The 27,055-nt window shown below is 41.2% G+C and overlaps 2 protein-coding genes across 2 annotated transcripts in view; both read left to right on the top strand.

The window, feature by feature from the left end:
* The window catches only part of LOC306734896 (cysteine-rich protein 2-like), a gene marked incomplete at both ends in the record, with an annotated part of 17,470 nt that extends 3,823 nt beyond the window's left edge, over positions 1 to 13,647 (top strand). Inside the window, 7 exons of the mRNA XM_079216305.1 lie at positions 3,053 to 3,147; positions 9,367 to 9,424; positions 9,541 to 9,675; positions 9,919 to 9,987; positions 10,130 to 10,224; positions 10,334 to 10,391; positions 13,580 to 13,647. Of these exons, the coding sequence (XP_079072431.1) occupies positions 3,053 to 3,147; positions 9,367 to 9,424; positions 9,541 to 9,675; positions 9,919 to 9,987; positions 10,130 to 10,224; positions 10,334 to 10,391; positions 13,580 to 13,647 (578 nt within the window). The remainder of the gene's footprint in view (positions 1 to 3,052; positions 3,148 to 9,366; positions 9,425 to 9,540; positions 9,676 to 9,918; positions 9,988 to 10,129; positions 10,225 to 10,333; positions 10,392 to 13,579) is intronic.
* Positions 13,648 to 15,693: 2,046 nt separating this feature from the next.
* Positions 15,694 to 20,936, top strand: pnrc1 (proline-rich nuclear receptor coactivator 1; the record flags this gene model as incomplete). The annotated part of the gene is made up of 2 exons (XM_079215699.1): positions 15,694 to 15,981; positions 17,586 to 20,936. The coding sequence occupies 2 exons, from the start codon at positions 15,694 to 15,696 to the stop codon at positions 17,973 to 17,975; spliced, it is 678 nt and encodes a 225-aa protein (XP_079071825.1). The 3' UTR covers positions 17,976 to 20,936.
* Between the last annotated feature and the right edge of the window lie 6,119 nt (positions 20,937 to 27,055).

Here is a 27,055-nt window from a genome sequence, read left to right as displayed (position 1 = left end):
AATGAAACATAGTTTCTTACATTTTTACTTTTTATTGAAGACTTGGTTTTAGCATTAAGGAGAGACTTCCGCAAGGAAACACATCGTTTAGATAAAATACTTGTCTTAATGTAAGTAATCAACTGGGGAAGTTTCATGCTTGTGTAGTAAATGTGACTTCATAATTCACCCTTGTTCTTAGTTGTGGTTCTATACACTGTTGTGTCATGCAGTTATTTAAGTAATGTGTTATACACGTAGGTATTACTGTTTAAGAGTTCGGCTGTGGTTGATGACGTAAGCCCCGATGCTTGTTAGGCTAGAGGGCAGTTTTTTCGAGATGTAAAATAAACGAGACACGACTTGTGTTCTCAACTGAAGGAATTGCCTTTTGCTTTTAAATGCAAGTTCCTCACTGGTGACCCCGACGTTTGTTTGCTCGGCGTATTCGCAAACACGACTCGACCATGGCCGCGAACGCTGTTACCCTCAAACTCCCCGAATTCTGGGAATCGTCAGCGTCGGCGTGGTTTGCCCAGGTGGAGGCGCAGTTCGCGTTGCGGAAGATAACCGCTGATGCAACACGGTACTACTACGTTGTGTCGGCTCTCGGTAACTCAATGGCGACCCGGGTGGTGGGTCTCCTTAAACAGCCTCCAGCTACGGAGAAATATGCAGCGCTCAAAGCCCACCTGTTAAAGACTTTTGAACTGTCCGACGCTGAGAGAGGTAGCAGGCTTTTCTCCCTCCAAGAACTGGGTGATAGCAAACTGTCTGAGCTCATTGACCGTATGCTAGATCTCCTGGATGAGCACAGAGCCGATTTTCTTTTCATCCAACTTTTCCTGCGTCAGCTGCCTTCCCAAGTCAGAGCTGCATTGGCCAACACCACAATCACTGACTGTAGAAAACTGGCTGAAGAGGCTGACATTTTTTTCCTGGCAAGCCAAGGGCACTTGGTCATGGCGTGTTTTCCCACGCACGTCGCTCCTGTGACAATGTAGGATTCCACACTTGTCGCAGCAACTTCTTCTCATTGGCAGCAGTCTTCTTCAGGCTTGTGTTTCTATCAGGAGAAGTTTGGACCGAAGGCTCTTAAATGCCGCTCACCATGCAGTTTCGGTGGCCAAACGCCAGGGCCGGCGCTCATTAGTGGAGTTTTCTAACATGGAACGCCTTGAAATAGTCCGCCGATCTGACAGCCCGTGGGCGTCACCCCTTCACATCGTGCCCAAACCTGGTGCCGGCTGGCGCCCATGTGGTGACTACCGGCGGCTTAATGAGGCAACGACACCTGACCGATACCCGGTCCCGAACATACAGGATTTTTCAGCACACCTGGCCGGTATGGTGATTTTTTTCTAAGGTAGACCTCGTGCAGGACTATCATCAGATGCCCATGCAATCACTGGACATTCCGAAAACGGCGGGTAGGTGGGGGCCTGGCAGCCGCTTGCTTTCTTCAGCCGCCAGCTGCGCGCTAACGAGCGTAAGTACAGCACTTTCGACCGAGAGCTGCTGGGTCTCTACCTCGCCATCAGACACTTTCGTTTCCTGCTGGAGGGTCGACACTTCACCGCCTTTGTCGACCACAAGTCGCTGGTTTTCGCCATGGCCAAGGTGGCCGAGCCGTGGTCCGCCTGCCAGCAACGTCATCTGTCCTACATTTCCGAGTTCACCACGGATTTACAGCACGTAGCCGGTAAGGTCATTCAGGTGGCGGACTGCCTGTCACAGGCTGTGGCAGGTGCAGTCCATCTTGGTCTGGATTACAGCCGCATGGCAGCAGACCAGACCACAGACCCAGACATGCACACCCTGAGGACCTCGACTACGGGTTTGAAAATAGAGGATGTGGTTTTTGGTACTTTTTAATGCAAGTTCCTCACTGGTGTCTATTTTCTTCCTTTTTTAACTGTGACATCTCCTTTTAAGCTGGAAAGCAGGTTCAAGAAGGAGGGAAAGCATTAGGCATTTAGTTCCGTTTATCGGGAGATCAGAAGCGTCATAGAAAGTTTTTGTTACGATGACCGAGACAACAAGATGTGAATCTCTCTGAGTCGCTCGGCAGTGCAGAGAATGTGCTTCAGGTTGACGTGACCTCCCAAGAGCCCGTCAAGCGTCTTCATCACTTTACCTGCAACAATCTGCTCTGCTATGATTCAGATTGTCATTTCTTTATCTCTGGCCTTTGGGGAGATCATATGTTTGTCCTCGTGAGGCCGATCTCGCATCAGCTTTGATATTTTTGTTATAGCATCTTTGACGGCTGAGTCTCGCTGCTCTTAACCGGCAAATTGCTTCTAGCTAAAGACGTTAATTCTAAACCCCGATATGTTATGATCCACTAAAGAAAGGCACAATCCAAGATGAATAAATACACCTTCTTCTTATCTTCGCAGCCATCTTGACTGTCAGACTGTCTGTCTGTTGGTCTATTTTGGGAATTTTGAGATTGAAAGTTGTCAGTATCAATCAAGTGTTTTGTGTTCATTTTCACAACAAATTTGATATAAAAAAGGGGGGAAAGTAAATAACTAAATTACAAGAAAATAAAGATCGAGATAGATAGATAGATAGAGAAAGCATATATATATATATATATATATATATATATATATATATATATATATATATATATATATATATATGCTTTCTCTACATTGAATGATTCCCCTTGAATCTCTATTGGCCGTTTGATATTTTTAACCTCGATCTCATCAAAATAAAAGGAAAGACCTTTTTCCATTTTCTGCTTGATATTTTTTGGCAATGATGTTTATAATTGTCTCTCTGATTTGATTGTGTTTTCTGGAACATTTCTGTGTATACCTCTCTGGCCTCCTTAAAATGTTGCTTGGCTGATTGGATCTTCATTTTTTTTGTCTTTTGTGAATTTATTTTCTCGTCCTATTGTCGTCTGGTTTCCCAGCCTGGTCCATTCATCTTCGCTGGATCTTTATACTGGTCTTAAACCACCATAAACATGACCATGTAACTCGGTAGTTTTATAATGCAGGTTGATTTAAATCCCTCATTTGTGTCTCTTCTTCTTCTTCTTTTTCTTCTGCAGCGGAGAAGGTGTCGTCTTTGGGGAAAGACTGGCACAAGTTCTGTCTGAAATGTGAGCGCTGCAACAAGACGTTGAATCCAGGAGGCCACGCTGAGGTGAGAGGACATGAACAGAAGGGGGCGTCTGAGAGTAATGAGTTTAAAGTTTACACTGTAATTCCCACATTTATGTGTTATCATTAATATTAGGTGGCAAAGGATTGCCATTCTTTTAAAGGGTAACTTTGGTATTTTTCAACCTGGGCTCGATCTTCCCATGGTTTTGTGGGAACTACTATTATTTTTAAATTGGTTCAGTATTGAGTGAGAATCTCATGAATCGTAGCCCCATGAATCGATACCAGAGCCACTTATGTGACATAAAATCATTTCCATTTTACATGTTCATAACACAATTCAACCATAAATATTAACATAAACCATAAATATGACTCGAGAGGACTCGAAAGTGACTCGAGAGAGAGCTCCCCAAGTTATGGAAATATCACTTTTTATATCCCTAGCTTCAGGGGGGAAAAAGTGGCCCGGGAGTTACTGTCAGACCAGCCCACTCAATACGGTGCGCTGCCCACTTAATGCATCGCACGTATCGACCAGTCAGTGGCTTACTTGGAAATATATCCATACACTTAACATTATTTTGGACGATTACAAAGAGATCACATCATATATGTTTTTTTTCTAACATTTGGCTACACCAATTTGCCTGGATTGACCCATGAAATATAATGATCCTGGCTATTGTAACAGTCCAAGGTAGGTATACTTGGTATTTATATTGGACTTTGTTAGATTAATATGCTTAACTCTGGGCTAGTATCAGATGATACGTATAACTACAGAGGCTTAAGGAATGAACGTCAGCAGAGAAAGACCGCACTATAAAGAAACTGGAATCAGAGGGTAGAATCAGTACAAACTATATTGTAGAACAGAACATATGATGGGGTGTGAACATCAGTGGTATCAGTAGTGTTGTGTGTGTGTGTGTGTGTGTGTGTATTGAAGGTGCATAACAAAACAATAAGTTAAGTAACAGAACCTAAACTAACTCTGCCGACCCAGGTACATTATAGTCACATGGTAATGAAAACTATATCATCAGTCCCCTTAGTACCGCGCCGCACAGAAAGAATGAAAAAAAAGAGGTTTTATTTTGAAGAATGGCCGGATCCATCCGTCTGTGCGTCTGAGCCTCTTAGTGTTGACACATGTCAAAGACGCTACGTGATTACATTACCCCGAAAATGAAACTTTAATGTACGTTTCAACTCTGCCGGTGTTCTGGATTAAATTAAGGCAGAATATCCTGAAATCGGCAAAAAACTCTGAAAACCTGCAAGCAACATCCAAACCATGAGTGTGAATACAGATCGCGATCAGTAGTGTTGCATGCTGGGTGTGGAAACCATGAGTGTGAGTACAGAGGCGAGGAGTAGTATAAATGTCAGTCAGTGATCGTCTACATCATGTATTAGAGTCAATTTAACGTGTTCTGTGAGCCATAGAATATAGTTGTGGCTGGTGATGTCAGAGGGAGGGCCGTTTGGTGATGGACGTGGGCCGAGCTCCCTGGTGTCCCCCGTGGCCAGTCCGCCCCTGCCCAGCTTGATGCCACACATGATTAGCCAGGCCCGGCAACATGGGTGGACCTTGGGGTGCCGGGCCCGCCCTGGGACTCGGTTGGCGCCCGCCCTGGACGGACCAGCCTGTCAGTCACTTATCACACGTAAATGCAAATAGTCGCAGACTATCTCCTTCGGGTCCGGATGGACGCTATGCGGAGGAAGAGAGGCGGTCTGCGTTCAGCGGGAGAGACCAGGAGAGGTCCGCTCTGCGGTCAGCTTCAGCTGCGCAGGGAACACAAACCTGGCTGCGCTCGCGCCGGACAGGCTGAAGGGACACGCAGCGAGCAGGGACAAGTCGAAAGGTTTCAGCATCGAGAGCATCTTGTCGAGCAGCGAGGACGAGATGCGCAGCGGTGTCCTCAGGTTGTCCGCGGCGCTCGGCAGCACCAGCTGTACCAGATGGGGTTCCCGCTCTGCTCCTGTCCCTCACCTGCCCCGACACAGTGCTGTATTTTACATGAGCACAGCTCAAACTTTCATGTATTTGACTCAAAGTACAAAATAACGTGTAAACTCTGTATTTAGCTTTGCATGATGAGACAGCTTACTGCTCTTCTCACCCTCATCTGCATTAATGACAGATACAGTTTTACGCATGCGTACTTGTCAGTTATTGTTTGTGTTATACTCAAAAAAGGTTGCTCCCCAAAGTGTATGTCTCAAATTAATTAATACAACTCAAAAGTAAAGTAGATGATGTGGATATTTAGAGAAAGCTCTACACAGTGTTTCTCTCTGTAAATCAGTGCAGCTGAACATCCAATATGAGAATAAAGTTTAGTGCTCAATAATGTGACCATGTTCCACATTCCACTCTGTTCTGAAGGCCGTGTCCAAAAAGCAATGTTTTCTTAATTTCTGTTGTAGGCTAGCTGTTGGTCGGCCATTTTCGTCGTTGCTGCATGCTGCGCTGCTGTGCTCCACTCCGTCTTGGACAGTGTGTTGTTGTTGAGTGATAAGATATCAACCACATTGCATTTTTTTTCATGCAATGAGGTTACCACGAGCCACCACGGACGCGTTCGAATGAAAGTCACCAGTTGACACGAGTTAAAATGTTCATATCCCTAGCTTGATGACACACATGATTGGCGCACCTTTCTCTGCAAGATATCAACCACATTACAGCCAAAACACTGAAATATGACTTACTTATGGATGAAACAATATTCCACATGACCTTGCCTGGTATGTATTGGTGCATCTGCTTGAGCAGAGCCCCTCTGTTGTGGAACCAGATGTGTCCAAGGTCCAGGAAGAAGGCATTTTTGCTTTCAGGGACCTAAACCTATGGTTCACGAAATGTGCACTAAATGAATTACTAAAAATATTTAACTTTACTTAATCAAAGTCAAACTTTGCAGAGATACTGTTAACACATAGTGCTCTTTTAGCGACCATATGCATAATTAAAAAGAATAAATACATCTAGGAAGCGTTTAAGTCTTTTCGGAAACATTTTTTTTATTTCCTGTGTTCTATCATCAACCAATAAAGCAGTAACACATACTGTTATATGAACATTTTAACTAGTCTCACACGTGTTTTCTGTATATTATACCTTTTGAAATGATTCCAACAGTCCTTGTGGTTGAGGAGATATTCTGTATTTAGTATGGGTATGCAAAATCATTCGGATTTTTTGAAAAAAAAATTTTGAAAAAAAAAATTAACTGGGTGATTTACTGTAGGATTTAATTTTCAGCATTTGACTGATCAGCACAGTGAAAGGTGTGGAAGTAGTGATTAATAGTTTACAACAGAAGGGGAACGATCCGTCTGCACGAGTGTTGCAATAAATCATCTTAATAGAGAAACTATTTGCAGTCACAGGCTGCAGCGGTTACAGATACACTTATGCCGTGTTCACACCAAAACAGTTGCAAAATATTCGCGCGTCCAGATTACATGTTAAGTCAATGCACAGCTGCGTTAGGTTGCGAAAAAGCGAATTTTTCGCCGGGCGTCGCGATAGAAGCGAAACGGCGTCGCAACGCTGCTTTTTCGCTGGCGTTCAAATATTTCAACTCCAGCGAATAATTCGCATGACGCGTAGTTGCGAAAGCCAATCAGCTTTGAGAAGCTCCGCCCGGCATCACCGCCGTTACTGAATGAAACTGCTGGCCCACTGAAGGAGCGCTGGAAACGGCTTCATTCAGACACTCGTCCTGGAGGAGTCGGAGCTGTGTGTGACTACGGATAATGTTATGAACCCAGACACGGGGCGGTTGATGTTCCGACGTGTGTGGGACTTCCTCAACAAGTATAAAGCAGAACTAGAGGTTATTTCAATGCTGAATGGCGGAAATAGTAAATGCTTTCACAAACACGGAGATAGAAGCTCCGCCCGGCATCACCGCCATTCCTGCCGTTACTGAATGAAACTGCTGCTGGTCCGCTGAAGGAGCGCTGGAAGCGGCTTCATTCCGACACTCGTCCTGGAGGAGTCAGAGCTGTGTGTGACTAAGGATAATGTTATGAACCCAGACACGGGGGTGGTTGATGTTCCGACGTGTGTGGGACTTCCTCAACAAGTATAAAGCATAACTAGTGGTTATTTACCTGGTGGATGAAGGAAATAGTAAATGTTTTCAAGACACAGAGATAAGCCCCGCCCCCTTTCCCCAGCGATGGTTGCGAAAAAACGGATTAACCACATAGAGCGAATTTTTCACCTGCGGCGCGATATAGGCGAAGTGGCGTTGCGAAAATTCGCAACTGTTTTGGTGTGAACACGGCATTAGTATGAAGCAGTGGCGGGCCATGCATTTTATACCTAGGCCTGCTGTCTGATATCGTATACATAAATACGCGCATGACGGGATGCTGTTCGGCACTGTGCAGCGGCAGCTTCTTCTTCTTCTACAAGTATAAGTGGCGGGTCGCAACCAACTTGACTAGGTGCATACTGCCGGCGCCACCTAATGTACCGGAGTGTGTGTGCAGGGTGCTTTGCTGTCTCTGCGAGGAATCACAGTACAGAACCCCCTCGCTGGCCGTCACCATGTGTTTAACCGGCGGAGAGAGAGAAGAGAGAGAAACATAGAGAGAAATAGAGGTGAGATCTGATTGGATAAAGAGCATTAAGGAGCGGGCTTGAGGTAGACCAGCTCGCTGGCCAGACCAGAAGCAGACAGACTAGGCATGAGAAACAGACAGGAGACAAGAGCTGTGCAATGAGCAAATAAGCCAATAGGGAAAACTAATTATAATACATATGTATTTGTGAAAAAAAAAGGAAATTATAAAATAGCTATAACTTTGTGATTCTGTTTAGACCAGCAGAGAAGGCTTAGCAGGCCCTGACGGCCCGCCACTGGTATGAAGGTACATTACAACCACAGTAGAATTGGAACTGTTTTTGGGGCCTTTGATTGAAGAGCAGATAAGCTCAGCAGGAAGTTCGAGGTTTCCTTGTGGTCAAACTTGAACAGTTACTGGGACTACAGATGCGAATTAGCTGTAGCTAAAATCTGGTACAGTGCACACCACAAGGAAGCCACATACTTCCCGTTGAGACGACATTCTCCGTTGTCAAAGGTCCCCAGTAAAAGTCTCTGCCTGAGTTTAAGGATTTGTTCACTACAAGCGTATCTGGAACAGTTTATTAATCTTCGAAGTGTCTCTTTCTTTGCTGCAGTTTGTCCACATAAATGTAATTTTAAACCAGCTCTCGTTGTGACTGTTCAGTAATACTTTCAGTCCATCTGTGGTCCGAGATGTGTTGCTCAATTCAGCGCCTACACAAGCGTTGAGCTTAATAACTTAGTGGCCTGTTATTTACAACTATGATAGTTTCTGTGGCTTCCTTGGTCTTAAAATAAGCTTTTAATGAGGAAGTACTGTTTCTTAAAAGTAGTGACCGTGACTTCCCCCCTAGGTTTGGCGACATTTTGAAGCCTTGAGTTAAATTGAGCCTTGAGCTAAATACAACCAAATAATGATATATTTTATTTCTCTGAATAAGACATTTTGATGGCGACCCAAATATTTTTTCTGAAAAAACACAGAGAAAAGGTTAAAGTTGTAAGACCGTTGTAGCAACCTGTCAATCACCTTGTAGTCCCACCCTAAAGCATCCCCTTTATGGTCTGTTTACTCTAAATGACCATAATTTACTTAATGAACATCATGCTGTATTGAAGAAGACTTGAAACTAGAGATTGAGACATAAACTCATGTTTACAATGTTTACTGAGGGAATAAATCAAGAGAGAAGTAGAGTAATTTTCTATAGACTTCTATACAACCAGAGGAGTCGGCCCCTGGTGGTCAGAAGAGAGAATGCAGCTTTAGGACACTTCAGCATCGGCTTCGCTTTTCAGACCTTTGAGCGGGTGGGCGGTTCTTGTGTTTTCTACGGACTCGTTTTGATGAAGCCAGCAATGTAACACAAGTTATGTTTGAAAAGGGTCAAACACGGAAAAGTCTCCATTTGATTTAAACAACACATTGTTCTCACAGAGAGCACGGTGTGTGTCATCTCCCAGGGAACAGGCCGCCACAGAGTTTAATTAAATGAAATGAGTGTAAACAGATCGAGCCGATGCTCATATTTAGCCCTGTCGTGCGTTATGAATTCCTGCGAACAGAGAACAAAATTATTATTTGGCATTACGTGAATCCAAACAGACTAAATACAAAAAAAAGTTGTCGGCTCACTTTCCCTCCCTCTTGTGTTTTGCAGCACGACGGGACACCTTATTGCCACAAGCCCTGCTACGCCGCCCTCTTCGGACCGAAAGGTGCAGCTTCTTGTTCTTGTTCTTCTTCTTTTTGAGTAAAAAAAACATATGTATCAACTCTGCGTTGGTCACATTTTCATGTCCGTAAAATGCAACGTTTTGCCACTTACGCCCAGGAGTGAACATCGGCGGAGCCGGTTCCTACGTGTACGACGCGCCTGTCAACGAGGCCCCCGCCGCCATTTCCATGGAGACGGATGGCAAGCCGCAGGGGGAGACAAAAAAAGCTCCCGCACGGGGACCGGTGAAGGGTGAGAAATATGTGCAGCAGAAGAAGACTGCCAACATTTTGGTAGAGTATGCTGGAGTCTGGAGGGATGAAGATGTTTGGTTCAGGTCACTTTAGTTTTTGGGGATGGAGGAGAAGAGAAAGTAGAGGGGGGGGGGGGGGGGGGGGGGGGCAGAGCGATGGAAATAAAGAGGATAAGAGGGATTGTGTGTATGCTGTACCTTTTTTTTGTAATAATAATAATACATTGCTCCATTTCAATCAGCTGCAAGCTTCTCCTCTTTCTCCGGAGGACCCAACATCTGCCCCAGATGCAACAAGACGGTGTATTTCGGTGAGCAGATTGGCGTCTTCGTATCTCACGGTGTTGGAATGTGTCAAAGTGACTAAAGTGGCCAGTTTCCATGGTGACTATCTCCATGGTTTGTGTGTGTGTGTGTGTGTGTGTGTGTGTGTGTGTGTGTGTGTGTGTGTAGCTGAGAAGGTGTCGTCTCTGGGGAAGAACTGGCACCGGCCCTGTCTGCGCTGCGAGAGGTGCAGTAAGACTCTGTCTGCCGGCAGCCACGCAGAGGTGAGAGATGAGGCTATGATGTCACCACGTTGACGTCGCTCGTATTGTTTTCATCACGTTAAAAATAAGTGTGAGGAATTTCAAGGTTTTCTTCTCTTACCTGTTGCAGCACGATGGACAGCCGTACTGCCACAAGCCGTGCTACGCCGTGCTGTTTGGGCCCAAAGGTATGACGTCAGGAATACAGCAGCTGGAGCTCAGAGAGCCTGCTTAAAAAAAGAAGTTTAACACTGCGTCCCCAAACAACAGCCTGCAGGAGGCCATTTTAGATCTACTCATATTTATCAGAGGCAGTCCTGTCAGTCAAACCTCGGTGGAGGGAGCCAAATAAATGAGCTATATATCTTGTAAATGTGCTTATTAACCCTCTGGGGTCTTGAATCACGCCGGTGTAATTGACAGTGTTTACAATTTTTTAAATATTCATATCTTCACGAAAAAACGGCGGAAAAATAAGAATCCTCTGCTGTTAGATCCGCCAAACTCTGTAGTTTCCGCCCCCCTCCTCTGTGTGTTCTTACGTGCCTGTAACAGGAGCTGACACTCTGTGGAGTCTGTGTCGTGCTACGCCTTTCATCGTGATTTGTCAATTCAGGTGACATTTTGTGTGAAACTACCCAATGAACACTCAGGAAATCCCTAATGACCCACCCATCCACACTGCAACAATACACTGTTTTTTAGTCATATAGACAGCACACTACCCAGCTAAAAACTAGTGTCTTCTTGCAGTGTACTGCAGAACAACACTTGCCACAGACGGACGGCACAGCACCTCTGCTCCGCTCAGCTGTTCAGTTTTACTCTGCGCTACGCGACACACGACCATGCGCTGGTAAACAGTCCATAGTACACAGATACATACGCAGTACATATGTTGTTCTGAAAACTGTTCTTGAAAAAACAAAACTAAAACTGAAACATGCACATTATGTAAACATTGTGAATAGTTTGTTTTTCTATAGTACATATTTTGACTCAAATATATAGTAAATATTTTGTTTGAAAACAAAAACTGTTGTAATATAAATTTTTCATTTGGTTTGGTTTGGTTACTTTATAGGTAGACTTGGTTTGCAGTAATTAAATAGTAGAAAAATTAGGCATCCGTCTCGACATACATTACAACAAACACAGACAACATGACAAACATGATAAAAGTGGGCCGGTGGGCCGCTTCACTTCTGGGCCGGTTTTATTTGTTGACATTCGTCACGTTAGTCCATCTTCTCTTAAAGTGGGCTGCACACGTTCCGCATTCTGACACCGCAGCCTCTGCATGGGTTGCACCATGCGAGGAAGTTCACCCCTCCCAAATAGAGTTGGTTCGGTCCGTAGCTCGTCTTTTCCAAAAAGTTTTCTCAGATAGGCTACCGATAGCTGGGCCGGCCCGCCTGCAACAATACGCGTCAGGGAGGATGGACGGAGGAAGAGGGCAGGAGGAGCTGAAAAAGCCAGGTTGAAAAAAAGAAAGGCATTGGAGGAGGATGCTGCCAAATGTGCCAAGCTTACCGATTTATTTTCAAGAGGACAAACACAAGTGGCAACTGGTAAAGAGAGACAAAGGCCTATTGATTAGCAAACGTTGTAGCCTTGATTAATATCCTTGTAGCGTTGTCAACCAATTCCCAAGCAAAATATTAAATTGAATTAAAATATTAGCCTTTTTATATCACCCAAAATATGGCGATCCATAGACTTTGCAAATATTGATATATAATATTGATATTGAAGTATGTATTGAAGTAAATTTTCTTTGTAGTTTCGGAGCAGCAGATAAGAAAATGATGAGCCCGACATTTGCAATGAAGAGGCCATGACTACAGGGACAGGTAGAGAGGATAACAGAGGAAACAATATGAGTTAAAGTTATATATTGTAAGAAAGAGCAGTATATGAAAGTACTTGATGAACCAATATGCATTGTTTGCTCAACTTTGCAAGACAACTTGTGGCGTTACAAGGCGTGTGTGTGTTAATGTGCACAGAGAAGGAAATCCTCATGTCTATAAGCAACGACACAGTTATAGATACAGTGGCTGAAACCAGTGCACTGCTTAGGCGGTTACTGATGCTGTAGATGCTGTTGGTGCTATTCACAATGTAAGTGTATACTGTACTGTAAGTTGAACTGTAAACTTTAGTTCAATATGCCTTTTTGTTGAAGAGTGGGATACGTTTCAAATGTTTTATTTATTTATTTCTGCTTTTGTTAATTTATCAACCTATCCTTGTGGAATAGTGGAATATTTTTTGTGAACTTCTCATCTTAAGTGGATTATTATTGTTGTATTTAACCTTTAAATTATTTGTTGGACCATGGTATTAATAAAAAAAAACTACAGGATAGCAAGAGCTGAACTGTTGCTTCATTTATCCAATTTCCACTACCATGGAAAAAGTGGGCCGGTCTTGAGCCTGAAATTCCCGGGCTGAAAAGTGGCCCCACTCCGGCCCTGCATATATTCCACTGCTTTTGTGAACCTAAGACCTTTGGTAAACCAATTTCCATCACCATAACAGTTCGTCCACATGAGTAGAGCTATGTTTTCACAAGGAAGTTCACCTCCCATATTATTATTATATTTTTGGATCACTTTCTACTTGTGCCTTATGACTGAGATTGTTATGCAATTTTTGATGTAACACATGGGTATATATCACATATGCAAGAGCCTTTAAAAGGTAAATTTAAGAAATTATTAAAATCGAGAAAAAGGCCTAAGACCCTGAAGGGTTAATAGTGTTTTATGTCAATTTAGACCAGATTTCTTCTTAGTTTAGAATATTTACATTCATATTCAGTCTCACTATCTACCTCAGGTCTTCCTCTCTGCCAGGGGTTTGGTACATTTTGTAAAAAATGAAAAAATAATAAGTTTTAATGGAAAAAAAAGTAAAAAAAGGTCAAAGTGAATTTCTTGTACTACCTTGTCACTCGCAAGCGTCTTCATCATTTCGAGTGTTGATTGTTGAAAGAAATGTGGCTCAAGAATTAAAATACACGTTATATATATACATCCTGTTGGATCTGTCGCTCACACGGCCAACAACGTCTGAACATCAGGGTTCACACACACACACACACACACACACACACACACACACACACACCTTTTTGTTGAGGTTCTTCACACAGTTTGAAATCTTATGTTATTCTGTTCACAAGTCACTGAACCGTTTGTTATCATTTATTTAATATTATTAAATGAATTATAAGTCCAAACACATGATACATTTTTGTAAAATAAAGGATGAAAACATGTGAAAAGACTGAACATTTTTGTGTTGAGGACTTTTTTGGCCTTTTTTTTAAAAGGTTACATCTAACCTTTACTCCCTCCCCCACTCTCAGGAGTCAACACCGGCGGTGTCGGCAGCTACATCTACGACGAACCCGCTGAGGCGGAGGCCCAGCCCTGAGCCCTGAGGTCCACCGCCGCCTCCGACACCTCCAGGACCCTTTGTGTCTCTTTGGTTTGCCTTCTACGGTCGCGGTGACACGTGATATGCACCGGGGCCACAGGAATGGACATTTAGATGTTCTATTGTATTTGTATATTGTTTATATATATATATTTTTTGTACCGATACAAACTTGTAACATGTCCTCCGTGTGTTTTTTTTTAAATTTGCCTTTTAAGTTCCTTTGGTTCTCTCTGCCAAATAATTATGTCTCATGATTAATCTAGTTTATCAGACTTCTGTGCACTTACAAGATGTGCTGTGCGAAACGTACCGGCCCGCCAACGTGTTGTCAGTGTTTGTAGAACGGGTTCTTCCTGCTTCTAAGAGGGCGATGAGGTGTAGACGTAGCTGTATGCACAGAGACGTGCATTTTCCTGAATGTTATGAAGGTTTCAGCTGTACATCACGTTTTCTACAGTAAAACTGTGTGATACCAAACCTGTTTTCAGCGTCTGTGGCTATTTGTTCATTTTATTACCAATAAGAAACAATATAATGAGGCAATTTAGGCTTTTAGTGAAATAGACAATTTCACACACAATTATTTTTATTTGATTAATAACCAACTAAAACGCTAATTTCCCAGGGAGTGAAAGTCTTCAAATTGCTTGTTTTGTTTAAAAAAACACCCAAGACGCGAAACTATTACATTTACAACCATTTAAACAAAGAAAAGCAGCAATTTCCTTCAAGAAAGAAGCTGGAATCAACAAATATTTGTTGTTTTTGCTTGATAAACGATTAATAATTAATAATAATTCATTAAGAGAGCTACTAAAACCATGTTAACCTGCAAAGTATGCATAAACTATGGTGGCAACAATATAAAAAAAAACATACAATCTAAGAAAAACATGCAATATAAATAAAATCAACAACGTTTTGATCACATGAAATGAAATTGACCTTCGGTGACCTGAGAGGTCCTGGTTGGATTAAGCACGTCTTAAATGCACATACAGAGTGTCATCTATTTTATTATTATTATTATTATTATTTGTATTCTGTAATCAATATATTATCTCTTAAAACTTTGGTCTGCATTAGAAAATGTACAACCCAATAAAAAGGTAGGACGTCACTGACAGGATGAAGTCATAAACGCCTCTTAAAGGAAACAGATCCCCGGAAGTGGAGATGTGTTGCAGTAAACGGAATGCTGTCGGAAGTTGGGACAGTTTGTCTACAAAATAAAAGTATAGAAAGTTGCTTTTCAGTACGACACTATTACGATGTTGCTCGTCCATTTATTAGTAATAAATTATCTGTTTTATGATACATTATAAAATAACACTTATAAATCATTGTGATTGATTCTGTATGAGTCTCCAATATTACAGTTAATAGATTTAAATTTGACTATCTAAAATTCCCTGGTAAGCTAGTAATACCTTTTATACTTTTACTTGTGGTAAATTATTTTTACATTGTGATACTAAAGATACGTAAGTTAATGATCTGAGAGAAAACAAAGGGTCAACTGTGATTTATGCACACAGTGGATCTTTGAAAAGTTGTACTTAATGGCAAGTTTATTGCTGTAAAACATAATTAGAATCAGAACTATTTATTGCCACGTATATGTTGCACATTTGACTTGGTGAAAGGTAACAATAAACTAAATCTGAAAAACTACAATAACATCAGACATCATTTAAAAATATATATTTACATAAAAATAATATTAACATTTTAATCCTGTTTTTAATAGCAATACCACACAACCTATGATCAAACAATATACTGTTGTTTGAACACATATTTTCTTGGATCCCACAAATCCGCATTGCGCCTCTGTATTTGTCACCATAGCGTTTTATTTTGAAATTCCCCTAGAAGCTGCATGTCACGACCACGCTGCTTCTGTCCTCCTGCTTCAAAAACTCACTGGCACCGACGCCATCTCGGGCCAGAAGGACGTCCGTCGTTTTTTTAGCGGCAGATATTATTTGAAATAATATATATTAATACCAATTAGTTTATTAGTTTAAATTAAGGAGTATGTTGGACGGATCTCCGGCTTGCGGCGGTGAAGCAGACATCCGCAACGCCGAGAATAACAACCCGATGTCGGTGAAGACGAGGCAGGCGCTGCGGAAGAAGAAAGGAGGGAGTAAGCTGCGGAAGCCTCCGAGAAGCTGCCCTAACATCCGGCTTTCCGACCTCAACAACAACAACAACAACAACAACAACAACAACACCAGCAACCCTGCGCCCGGTACCGAGCTGCCTCTCGGTGCACAGTCCGCGCTCACGCTGCACAACCTCAAGCAGGGAGTGAGGAAAGAGGTGACGTCAACTTCCTCCTTTGTTGTTGTTGTTGTGGTTCTTCTTCTTCTTCTTCTTCTTCTTCTTCTTCTTCTTCTTCTTCTTCTTCTTCTTCTTTGATGCAGTTATTTTCTTTTTTTGGACAACTAGGACATTCGTCTAAGTCAAAGTAGTGTTTACACCTGCATTGTCATATTTAAGCAAATATAAATAGTGTTATATTGTTAGTCTTTTATTGTGGCACATTAAATATGTTAGTTTGGGAGTATTGGTCGAAAAAACAACAACAACAACAACAACACATTAGAAGACCTCAACTTGGTCTCTGTCAAAGTCTTGGAGACCAAATCATTATTCTCCTGTATAACATAATAACTTGTTGTAATCTTATTTACATTCCTGTATTTGTTATTATTATTTTTAATAGTTATATTATTATAAATCCCCATTAAAAAGATGGAGAAATAAAATAATGAGAATGTTGATGTGTTGTTGACATAAAGTGGGTTTAGTCCTCTGACGCAGTTACTAATCCTTGAGCAAGAATCAAAAGTGTGAACAAGTTGTTCTTCCTCTTTCTGCTGCCAGCTTCTGGGACGTTAAAGCCGCAGGTTGCACGAGGCGGACCGGCTTGTCTGTCTAATTAAAATAATTAAATACATAAAAGGGAGAGGAAGTTCATGTCGGGTTCACAACACACACAAAAAACACATTTTATTGTGTAGATATTGTATTGTATTGTATTGTATTTTTTTCTGTTAGTTTTTTATTTTAAAGTGTTAATTTAACAGGTGTGTACTGACTTTCCCTCTATAATAAATGTTCGGTAATTATTGAGTAATATATATATATTCAGAGTTTTAAGGGAATATATTGGCGAGTACAGGATGCGAACGTGGAGGAACTTTGCTGGTTGAGGTTTGAGTTTGGCAAATACTACTGAAGCTGCTTTTGCTTTTAAACCTAAAAACACATAGTTTAACTGTTCCAGTTAAAAGTATTCGTAGTATTTATAAGTGGTAACCTCAGCTCTGTTTCCTGAAGTGTTTTTAAAACTTTCTTTAAGTCTTTCTGACACAAAGTGGATCAATTAAAAACATAGAGTTCAACAGTAACAAAAGGTTTTTCTTCAACCAAAGAAATTCTTAGTCTACTTACAATCAACTAATCCATTAAACAGCATTTTAAATATTGTGTTTACCAGGGATGTGCTCGTAGGTTTTTGGGGAATAAGTCACTCGTGAAAAAAACATTATAAAAATGACTAACACAAATTCAAAGATCATGATTACAATATATATATTTATTTATTTGTATGCTTTTGATGCAGAATTCTAATCTCAACGTCGACCAACAAGCGTCTGGAGCTTTCAACCACACCTCATGGGATTCATCGGTGGGTGGAGTTAACTGAGCAAACTCCGCCCACCGATGAAGGCCATGAGTATTTAGTTTAAAGCTATGATTAAAAAAACAACAACTAGTAAATCCACCTTAAGTAAAGAAATAGAAACTAAGATTTTAACGGTCCAGGAGGATCTTGAGACAATTCATTTCCCAGTAATACATTAATAATGTTTCACCTAATAACCGGATTAATGATTCATTTTTTGTTGTTTTCTCAGCTGCTGAAATCCAAAGGCGGCCGATCGGAGCGAGGAGCGGCTCCGCCGGGTGGCCAAGCCGCCCAGATCATGATCACCCGGGGCCACAAGCCCAAGCAGGGCCTGAGCCTCGGGGTGGCTCACCCCGCCAAGAAGAAAGACCCCGGCGGCCCGAATAAGCCCCTCAACTCTGTCGTGAGCGTGCCGCCCGGCGAGGCCGCACCTGAACACCTCAAGGACGGCGAGAAGGTCTACGCCGGGGCCAAGTTCAGCGAGCCGCCCTCGCCGAGCGTCCTGCCCAAGCCGCCCAGCCACTGGGTCGGGGACAGCGAGCCCCGGCGGAGCGACCGGCGCCGAGAGCAGATGAGCGTTCACCTGAAGTCGATGCTGAAGGTCCGAGATGAGTCGTGACCGCGCCGGGTATCGGCCTCACGCCGAGTGATGACAATTGGGGGTGTGGGGGGAATGGGTATTACGTAGAAATCAGAGTTTGGCCTTTAACGCGCTTGCAATACAACGTCATGAGCTTTTATTAACCGTAGAGCGCGAGCGTCGGTTCAGTTTGGGACGCCAAGGAAATATGTTGTTGTTTTGTTACGTAAGAAAGTGTGCAGCGGGATGTTTACACGGTGCAGAGTGATGACGGCACTTTCTTTTTGATAAGGCGTGTGTGTGTGTGTGTGTGTGTTTCTTTTTTTAAAGAGCTCATCTTATTGTACAACATATATTTGTGTATATTTTTCCGTGTTATTTTAACAGAGATTATAGTTTTGTTACTGAGGTTTTTCCCAAAAAAAAAGAAAAGCCCTCATCGAACTGAGGCCCTTGTTTCGGCTCCTTTTAAACGACAAGGCTCAGCAAAACTTTTTTCCCGAACTGATGTTTGCACTGAGAAGCAGGACGGGCCAGATGTTTGGCCACCTGGTCGCGGGAGTTCTTTCCCTTTCCCCTTCTTCCTGAACGCGGGTCCAAACAGTGAGACGCTGAGAGTCGAGTCGGGGACCGTGAGGCTGCTGAAGCCGACGATGACAATGACGATGTGAAGAGTCGCACTCAACCATTATCCAGACAGAGCGCTGTTTATTATTTATATTATTTTTAATCTTTATTGCACTGACTTAAGAGTACGTTCAACATGTGAGTTTACATAATATTTTTCTCTTATTTCGCCCCCCCTCCAAAAAAACTAGGCTTTTCAAGAACGGCATCCAGGAGTGGGTGAATCTCAAAATGTGGGTTTTCTTTTTGTGCGTGCGGTGGACAAAAGTCTTTAACCATTTTAAACGTCCCAACTAGGCGATTACCAAAATGATCCAAGTACGTGGAGTGCCTGAGGAATTACCGATGTATATACCTATTTAGACAAAAATAGTTTGAGTAATTTGCTGCTTCCAGCTTCCAAAACATGAATCCGTTTCCTGTCTTGAGTCATCTGAATACGTTTGGGGTTTCTTTGGACTGTTCGTTGGACAGACCAATACTTTTTTTCTGACATTTTAAACGATACACGACACGATGAGAACTCATTAACGCGACGATGGTGGCCTTCGTCGTGGTCATAAAATAAACGACTCTGACGTAGAAACATATGTGAGCACAAGTAAGTGGTGAGTTTGTCTCGCTCTCTCCACCAGATGGCCGTTTTCTGAATGAAAGCAGGACGAAGAGGATGAGGAAGAGGAGGTTGAGCTGTTCTCTTGTCGTTCAGGTGTTTCCTCATCGTCGTTACACGTAAACTGTTTGTCGGCCTGCGTGGCTTCATGTGGACGCGACCTCACTTTTGTCTCGTGTCTTTTTAAAGAGGACTTTTGTTGTCGCACACTTCATTTCTTTAAGATACTTTAAAGCACAAATATTGTTTACCGAGATGCGTTGAATTTGCCGCAGATGACCTTGTGATTATGTCACACATTTTCTTTTTTCTTCTTCTGGTTATTATTATTTGAATGGTTTCTGTGGATGCAGGCACCTGCTGGATCTCGTTTCTTGACCTCCGTGACGTCATGTTAAGGGAAAATTATATTACCGAAGCAAAAAACTAAAATGCTCATTTTATTACAGTGTTTAAAAAAGAAATGTAATTCCAGTTATACGAACATGGTTAACAGCACACCCCCGTGCCACAATTTGGGACGGGAGGAAAAGTGTTTTATGAAGAGTTTCTTTCATATCTAAATTAAAAAATATATATATATATATTCAAATATTGGTTACCCCCTGTTCAATGTTGTTTTTGTGTTTATAACAGGAACCTTAGTCTTGTTAATGACAGAAAACAACATATGGTTATAAAATCCAGAGGTACAGTGTTTACATTGTATTTAGTATATTTTTATATATATATATATATATATATATATATAATTATTTTTTAAGTTAATAGTGAGAAAATTATTGAAAACTCACAATTTGACACAAAAATATGTACCAGGTGAAAATGAAAAAAATAATAAAAACACTAAATAAACCCAACCCGGCTCTAGATTTCCATTTCAGTGTATATATTTTGGAAAGATACCAGAATTAATGCAGGTGTTTTTCTGAGACTTCAGACAGTTTTATGGAAGCAAATAATGTTCATAATGATTTTAATCTCTCTAATCACCACTGAATATTTTATATTTAAACGCCACTGAATTTATAGCTGTGAAATATTTTTTTAAACTGAAGTGTCTGGATTTTAAAATGCACCCATATTCTTTGACTTGACATGAATTTTTAGATCCAAATAAATCTTAATGAACTTGGAAACTTGAACATTGAAAAAAATAAATGATACGTTGAAAACATAAAGAAATGCTTGTGAAAGTGACCTGTTACAGTAACGAGTATAACGAGCAACGTGCATTCCACTTAGTATTACCCATACCATTACTGCTTTTATTAAACTCCTGAAATTCACAGACGACACAAAGAAACAGTACAGGAGGTTGAACAGCTGGTCCTCTGGTGTGGTCAGAACAACCTGGAGCTGAACAAGGCCAAAACTGTAGAGATGGCAGTGGACTTCAGGAGGAGCCCCCCAACACTGCCTACTACTTCCTGCGCCAGCTCAGGAAGTTCAACCTGCCTCAGGAGCTGCTGATCCTGTTTTACACCGCCATCATCCAGTCTGTCCAGGATGCCTGCTGGAAAGATCACTACAGACCCTTCACACCCTGGACACAAGCTGTTCCAACTCCTCTACTCACCAGACACAGAAACGGCTTCTTTCCACTGGCCGTCACTCTTATGAACAGTTAACCAGATTCTTCCATCTGCACTATCTGCACTTTTTTGACTACTGTCTTTAATGTCTTTTTTTTTAAATCTTTTTTTTAAATTTATCTTGTTTACTGTATATTGTGTATAAGTACAAAGAGCAAAGTGAAACCGGAGTCAAATTCCATGTATGTGTAAACTTACATGGCCATTAAAGATGATTCTGATTCTACATCCACTGCTGCTGTTATTAACTGCTGTCGTAACTTTTTATAGGGCATTGAATATGCTGTAACTCTGTCCTCACCCTGCTGCCGTGTGTCGCACAAGGCGAAAAGCGGAAGACAGGGAAAAGAAGAAAACAACAAACTGTAGAAGATAGAAGTGCTCGCTTGCAACATGCAGCTACACAACTGCATTTCGTTGGGCAACCCTGTGTTGTACAATGACAATGAATAAAACAATGTAAGTGATTCCTTGATGGTTCCTACATCCTCAAGTTAAGCAGGTAGTAACCAAGTTCACCATCTTAGTTGTGTGTGTGTTAGCATGCTCACACATGCTAATTAGCACCAAACGCAAAGTGCATCTGAGGCCAATGGCGACGTCATTGCCTTTGCATTTGGGTAACAACCCAAACTAGAAAATTTCGCAAGAAATTTTGAAAGCTACTACTGCCATAAGATGTCGCAATATATATACATTACCGGTAGTGAGATGTGTTATTGAGGTACATATACATATATATATATATATATATATATATATATATATATATATATATATATATATATATATATATATATATATATATATATATATATGCCAACATTAGCTGTGAGGGCTTGATGGTGTAAATATGAATGGGACAGCATTTTGCTGCAACATATCACATGATTACATAAAAAAATATTGTGTACAATTGTGTATTTATTTTCTATTTAATACAATATTATATACAATATATAATACAATTGAGCTTTATGTTAAGATACAGTTAAATCATGGGGCTTTTATGTTGAAAGGGAAGACAGACAGGTAGACAGACAGGAGGCGTTACAATGCCTTTGACTGAATAGGCTCGTTCGAGATGAGCCAGTTCTGCGCAGAATCGATTGGCCGCGATCGGCGCGCAATGCATGCCGGCTAGATTTGTGTCCGACTTGGTCCCGACTTGCTCTGACGTCATGCACACGTGGTCAACGATACTCTCACGAGGAAATGCCTGGCTCTCGCCACATCAGAGAGCTGATTGGCTCTTAGATCTGACAGCAAACACCACGTGTTGTAGAAAATCCTTATTTTATGTGTAGTTGTAATACTTAACCCTCGATTATTGACTATTCAGCTCATGTTTAATCTAAAAACACATCTTGTGTGGTTGATAATACAAAATCGTATTTTTATAACACATATCTAAACCAGTAGTAATGTATTTCACAGGCAGACATAAAAATACCAAAGGATGCAGCTACACAGTCATTTCTACATAATATATATATATTTATAAACACATATAATAAATCCAAACGTGATCTGTAAACTACCAGTAAACAAAAGTTTGGAACTAACAGGAAGTACTTTTTTCCGTGACTTTCTGTGTATACTTTGAAGGCAGCTGACAACTGTCCGACTTGATTGCAGTTTTTTGTCTACGCCTCCTGCTGCGGCCGCCTGCTCTCGTCTGGATTCCAGGCGAGGCGCAGCTCTAACAAACGAGCCTAATATCTCCAAGTCATGTGTGTGCAGATTTTCTACCAAACCATCTGTTAAACCCCAGATTTCGAGGCAAAAACAAGCTCAAATCTCCAATATAGTACATTCACCAGAGAGGAAACAAGCAGCCGATCGCACTGTGCTTGAATATCTTTCTGGACTTAATAATGTGAACGTGAGCGTCAGTGGAGCTGTTAGTCCTGATTCAAAGTGACATACGCGCGCGCACACATGCGAACATGCCCGCGACCGTATTAACACGCGCACGCGCGGCCTTGATGGCGTAAATATGAATAGGACAGCACTTTGCTGCAACATATCACGTGATTACACGTGTTCCTCCTGCATGTGTTTGTGCCCGCGTGTCACTGGTTGCCATGGTGACTGCCTTGATTGGCGAACTTAAAACACTGTCACTGTCACAGAGTGGGAGACTGGACTGTGGATTTAATGAGAAAACAACCTTTCAAACTATTGACAGACAACCGTGAATCCCATCGCAAAAATAACGCAATCATAAGAAGCACAAGACTTCTGAGAACGTTTCCGTCTACTTAAATATTTGTAAGGATTTATAAATGAGAGCGTATTCAGTTTGTAAAGTGCTCACGTTTCCGTCATGAGAGAAAATTGTGGTCCGATTTAACATGGAAGTTGATGGAGCAGTTGGCCGGACTTCATGTCGCTTTCAGGCTTGCTGACAAAACAGTGTAAATTTGTTGGATTCCACGACGCATGTGTACCACCGGCACAATATTTCCAACATTTTCATATATAAATTATGCCTCAAAAGTCAATATTGTGGAGTGAATGGCAAAATACAAATACAAAAAGGTTCGTTAGGACACAGCTACTCGTGCTCTTGAAAAGTCATAGCACACGATTCCCGATCAGGCCGCACGTTTTGATGTATTTTTTGCGCATGTGCTGGCAACGCTGTGGGAGGAGATACGACCCAAAGTTTTTGTGGGACTGAAGCCACACTTAACTAGAAATTGCATTTCCTGCTGAAAATGCGTTGGAATGCAAAAAGCTGAAGCTTAAAGCTTAAATATTTGAAAATATAGTTGAAAATAGCGGAATATAGCTGAAAATAGCGGAATATAGCTGAACATAGCTGAATACAGCTGAATGTAGCTGAAAATAGCTGAATATAACTGAAAAGATAAACTAGTTGTAGTTGCAGTAGTAGAAATAACAGTAGCATGAGTGAAAGCAGTAGTTGTAGTCGCGGAAGTAGTAGTTATAGTAGTAGTAGTAGTAGTAGTAGTAGAATAAATAACAGTAGTATGAGTAGAAGTAGTAGTTGTAGTAGTATTTGAAATTACAGTAGTAGTTGAAATAACGGTAGTATGAGTAGTAGTAGTTGAAGTAACAGTAGCAGTAGTAGTATAAGTAGTAGTTGAAATAACAGTAGTATGAGTAGAAGTAGTAGTAGTTGAAGCAACAGTAGTAGTAGTAGTAGAAGAAGTAGTTGAAATAACAGTAGTCTGAGTAGAAGTAGTAGTTGAAGTAACAGTAGTAGTTGAAATAACGGTAGTATGAGTAGGAGTAGTAGTAGTTGAAGTAACAGTAGTAGTAGAAGTAGTAGTTGAAATAACAGTAGTATGAGTAGAAGTAGTAGTAGTAGTAGTATTTATAGTAATAGCAGTAGCAGTAGTCATTAATAGCTGTAGTAGTAATTAGTAATAGTTATAGCAGCAGTAGTATTAGTAGCAGGAGTAGCAGTAGTAGCAATAGTCCAAATATTAGCAGCAGTAGTCAAAGTATTAGTCTGCAAATTAAGTATTTAATACAAAAATCCTCATTTGAGCTTCATGTTATGATACAGTTAATTCATGGGGCTTTTATTTTGAAAGGGAAGACAGACAGACAGACAGGAGGCTTTACAATGCCTTTGACTGAATATCTGCATGAATATATCCAAGTAACACACTCCAATGTGTGTGCAGATTGTGTACAAAACCATCTGTTAAACCCCATATTTCGAGGCAAAAACATGCTCAAATCACCATTATAGTACATTCAACAGAGAGGAGAGGAGGAGACGATCGCACTGATATCCTTGATATTTTTCTGGAGTTTAAATAGACGTGGGAGCAACAGCTTCTCTGAGGCTCACGTTCACACACACACACACGCGACAGTGCGCGCGACCGTATTACCACGTGCACGCGCGCGGCCGTTCACACGCGGCCGTTTGCGCGCGCACCGTTCACACGTGTCCGTTTGCGCGCGCGCACGCGGCCGTTCGCGCGCGCACGTACACACGCGGGCATAGACACACAGTCAGTGAACATAGCAAACTTTATGCTAGTGATCAAATTCACTTTCCAGCAACAGTGTGTGTGTGTGTGTGTGTGTGTGTGTCCCCACACTGACGTTAAAACAACAATGAGTGTGAAGCGGTGATTAGTTCAAACTGAAAACACCTGTGACATAAGGGAGAGACTTAGTTGTATGATCTCCATAGACTCCAGTGCATTATTTGATCCCATAAAAAGCTTCATATCTCAACAACTTCAAAGGCAAGACACCAAAATAATAATATTAATAACAATATTTTCTGAAAGATAAAACTCTTGCGAACGCGTAGATGTTGTTTGTGGGTCTCTAGGCTACACGATGTGTCTCTAGTCACAATTTCTAAATCAGGTACGGTCGTGGGACAGAGACATTTTGGAGGAAGATTTAACATGGGAGGGAATGGAAGAAGAAGGAGGCCACCTCTCACATATCGTCTGATTTAAACACGTCTGAATCTGTTGGATTCAAATCGACCCAAGTTTACAAAGTAAGACAAGATTTCCTAAGTTTTGATGTATAAATTATGCCCAAAGACTTAGTATTGTGGAGGAGATGGCAAAAAGCAAAAATAAAATCTAACTAATCCTCCAGGGGAACTACACTCAAGCTGTGACATCACCACTCTAAGCGGCGCAATACACACCCATGTTAAAGGCAGAAATGGTCGGAAAAAAGCATGAAATGAAAACGCTGACAGTTAAAAAATTATAGAAGATATCAAAATTCTGAAATTATAGAATAATAGCTGAAGGTTTTGTTTTAAAAGTTTAAATGGTGTCTTTAGCTGAACGTATGCCGAACTTGTGAGTGTTTGAAGTTGAAGAGGATTTTAAGATTTTCCCCATCCGCTCCCATTCATTTTAATTTTCATAAAAAGCTTAATAATTCAAAGAGTTTAATAGTTAAAAATATGAAGAGTCATAGCAGGAGTGTCCTTAAGTAGCTGAATATATTAATAGTTGAACGGGTTCTGTAGCTGAATATATGAAGGAGGAGATAAGGTGCAAAATACGTACGGAAGAAATAGAATAAAAAGAAGAGGAATAAAGAAGACAACAACAATAGTTGGACTGCTGAAGCATTCCAACTAATAAAGAAGACAATAACAATAATTGGACTGCTGAAGCATTCACCTAAAAAGAAGTTGAATAAAGAAGACGATAACAATAGTTGGACTGCTGAAGCATTCCAACTAATAACAATAGTTGGACTGCTGAAGCATTCCAACTAATAAAGAAGACGATAACAATAGTTGGACTGCTGAAGCATTCCAACTAATAAAGAAGACGATAACAATAGTTGGACTGCTGAAGCATTCCAACTAATAATCATAGTCCCACAAAAACTTTGCCGCGTATCTCCTCCCACAGCATTGCCAGCACAAGCGTAAAAAATACATCAAAACGTGCGGCCTGATCGGGAATCGTGTGCTATAACTTTTCTAAGAGATTCGACCGGCCATTTTCCCGAAAAGTGCGAAAAACGGCGAGGAATGTCCCATTCACTTGACTGGGGTTTTCGGACTGAAGAGAGCAAAAAACATACATCTTTGTGCCCACAGTGACTCGCCATAATTTATCGTAGAGAAATGATTTAAAGTTTAAAACGTTGACAAAAGTCTGGAGTTTATTTGCCCAATTGGGCATTTTTTGATAGCTAGCACAGTTTTCATGCAATTATTGTTCAAGTTTAGGAAAATGTGGGAACCATTTCAGAGTTTACAATGGGTGTGTATGGGGCAGGTTAGAGCTGTGATGTCATTCCTAGAGCACGAGTAGCTGTGTCCTAAACAACCTTTTTGTATTTGTATTTTGCCATTCACTCCACAATATTGACTTTTGAGGCATAATTTATACATGAAAACGTTGGAAATATTGTGCCGGTGGTACACATGCGTCGTGGAATCCAACAAATTTATACTGTTTTGTCAGCAAGCCTGAAAGCGACATGAAGTCCGGCCAACTGCTCCATCAACCTCCATGTTAAATCGGACCACAATTTTCTCTCATGACGGAAACGTGAGCACTTTACAAACTGAATTTACGCTCTCATTTATAAATCCTTACAAATATTTAAGTAGATGGAAACGTTCTCAGAAGTCTTGTGCTTCTTATGATTGCGTTATTTTTGCGATGGGATCCACGGTTGTCTGTCAAATACAATAGTTTGAAAGGTTGTTTTCTCATTAAATCCACAGTCCAGTCTCCTGCTCTGTGACATAAAGCTAAAATGAGGATTATTGTCTTAAATAGAAAATAAATAGACAA

The sequence above is a fragment of the Taurulus bubalis genome, assembly GCF_910589615.1.
Source record: "Taurulus bubalis genome assembly, chromosome: 3".
NCBI classification, from domain to species: domain Eukaryota; kingdom Metazoa; phylum Chordata; class Actinopteri; order Perciformes; family Cottidae; genus Taurulus; species Taurulus bubalis.
This window is presented reverse-complemented; position numbering and strand designations above follow the sequence as displayed.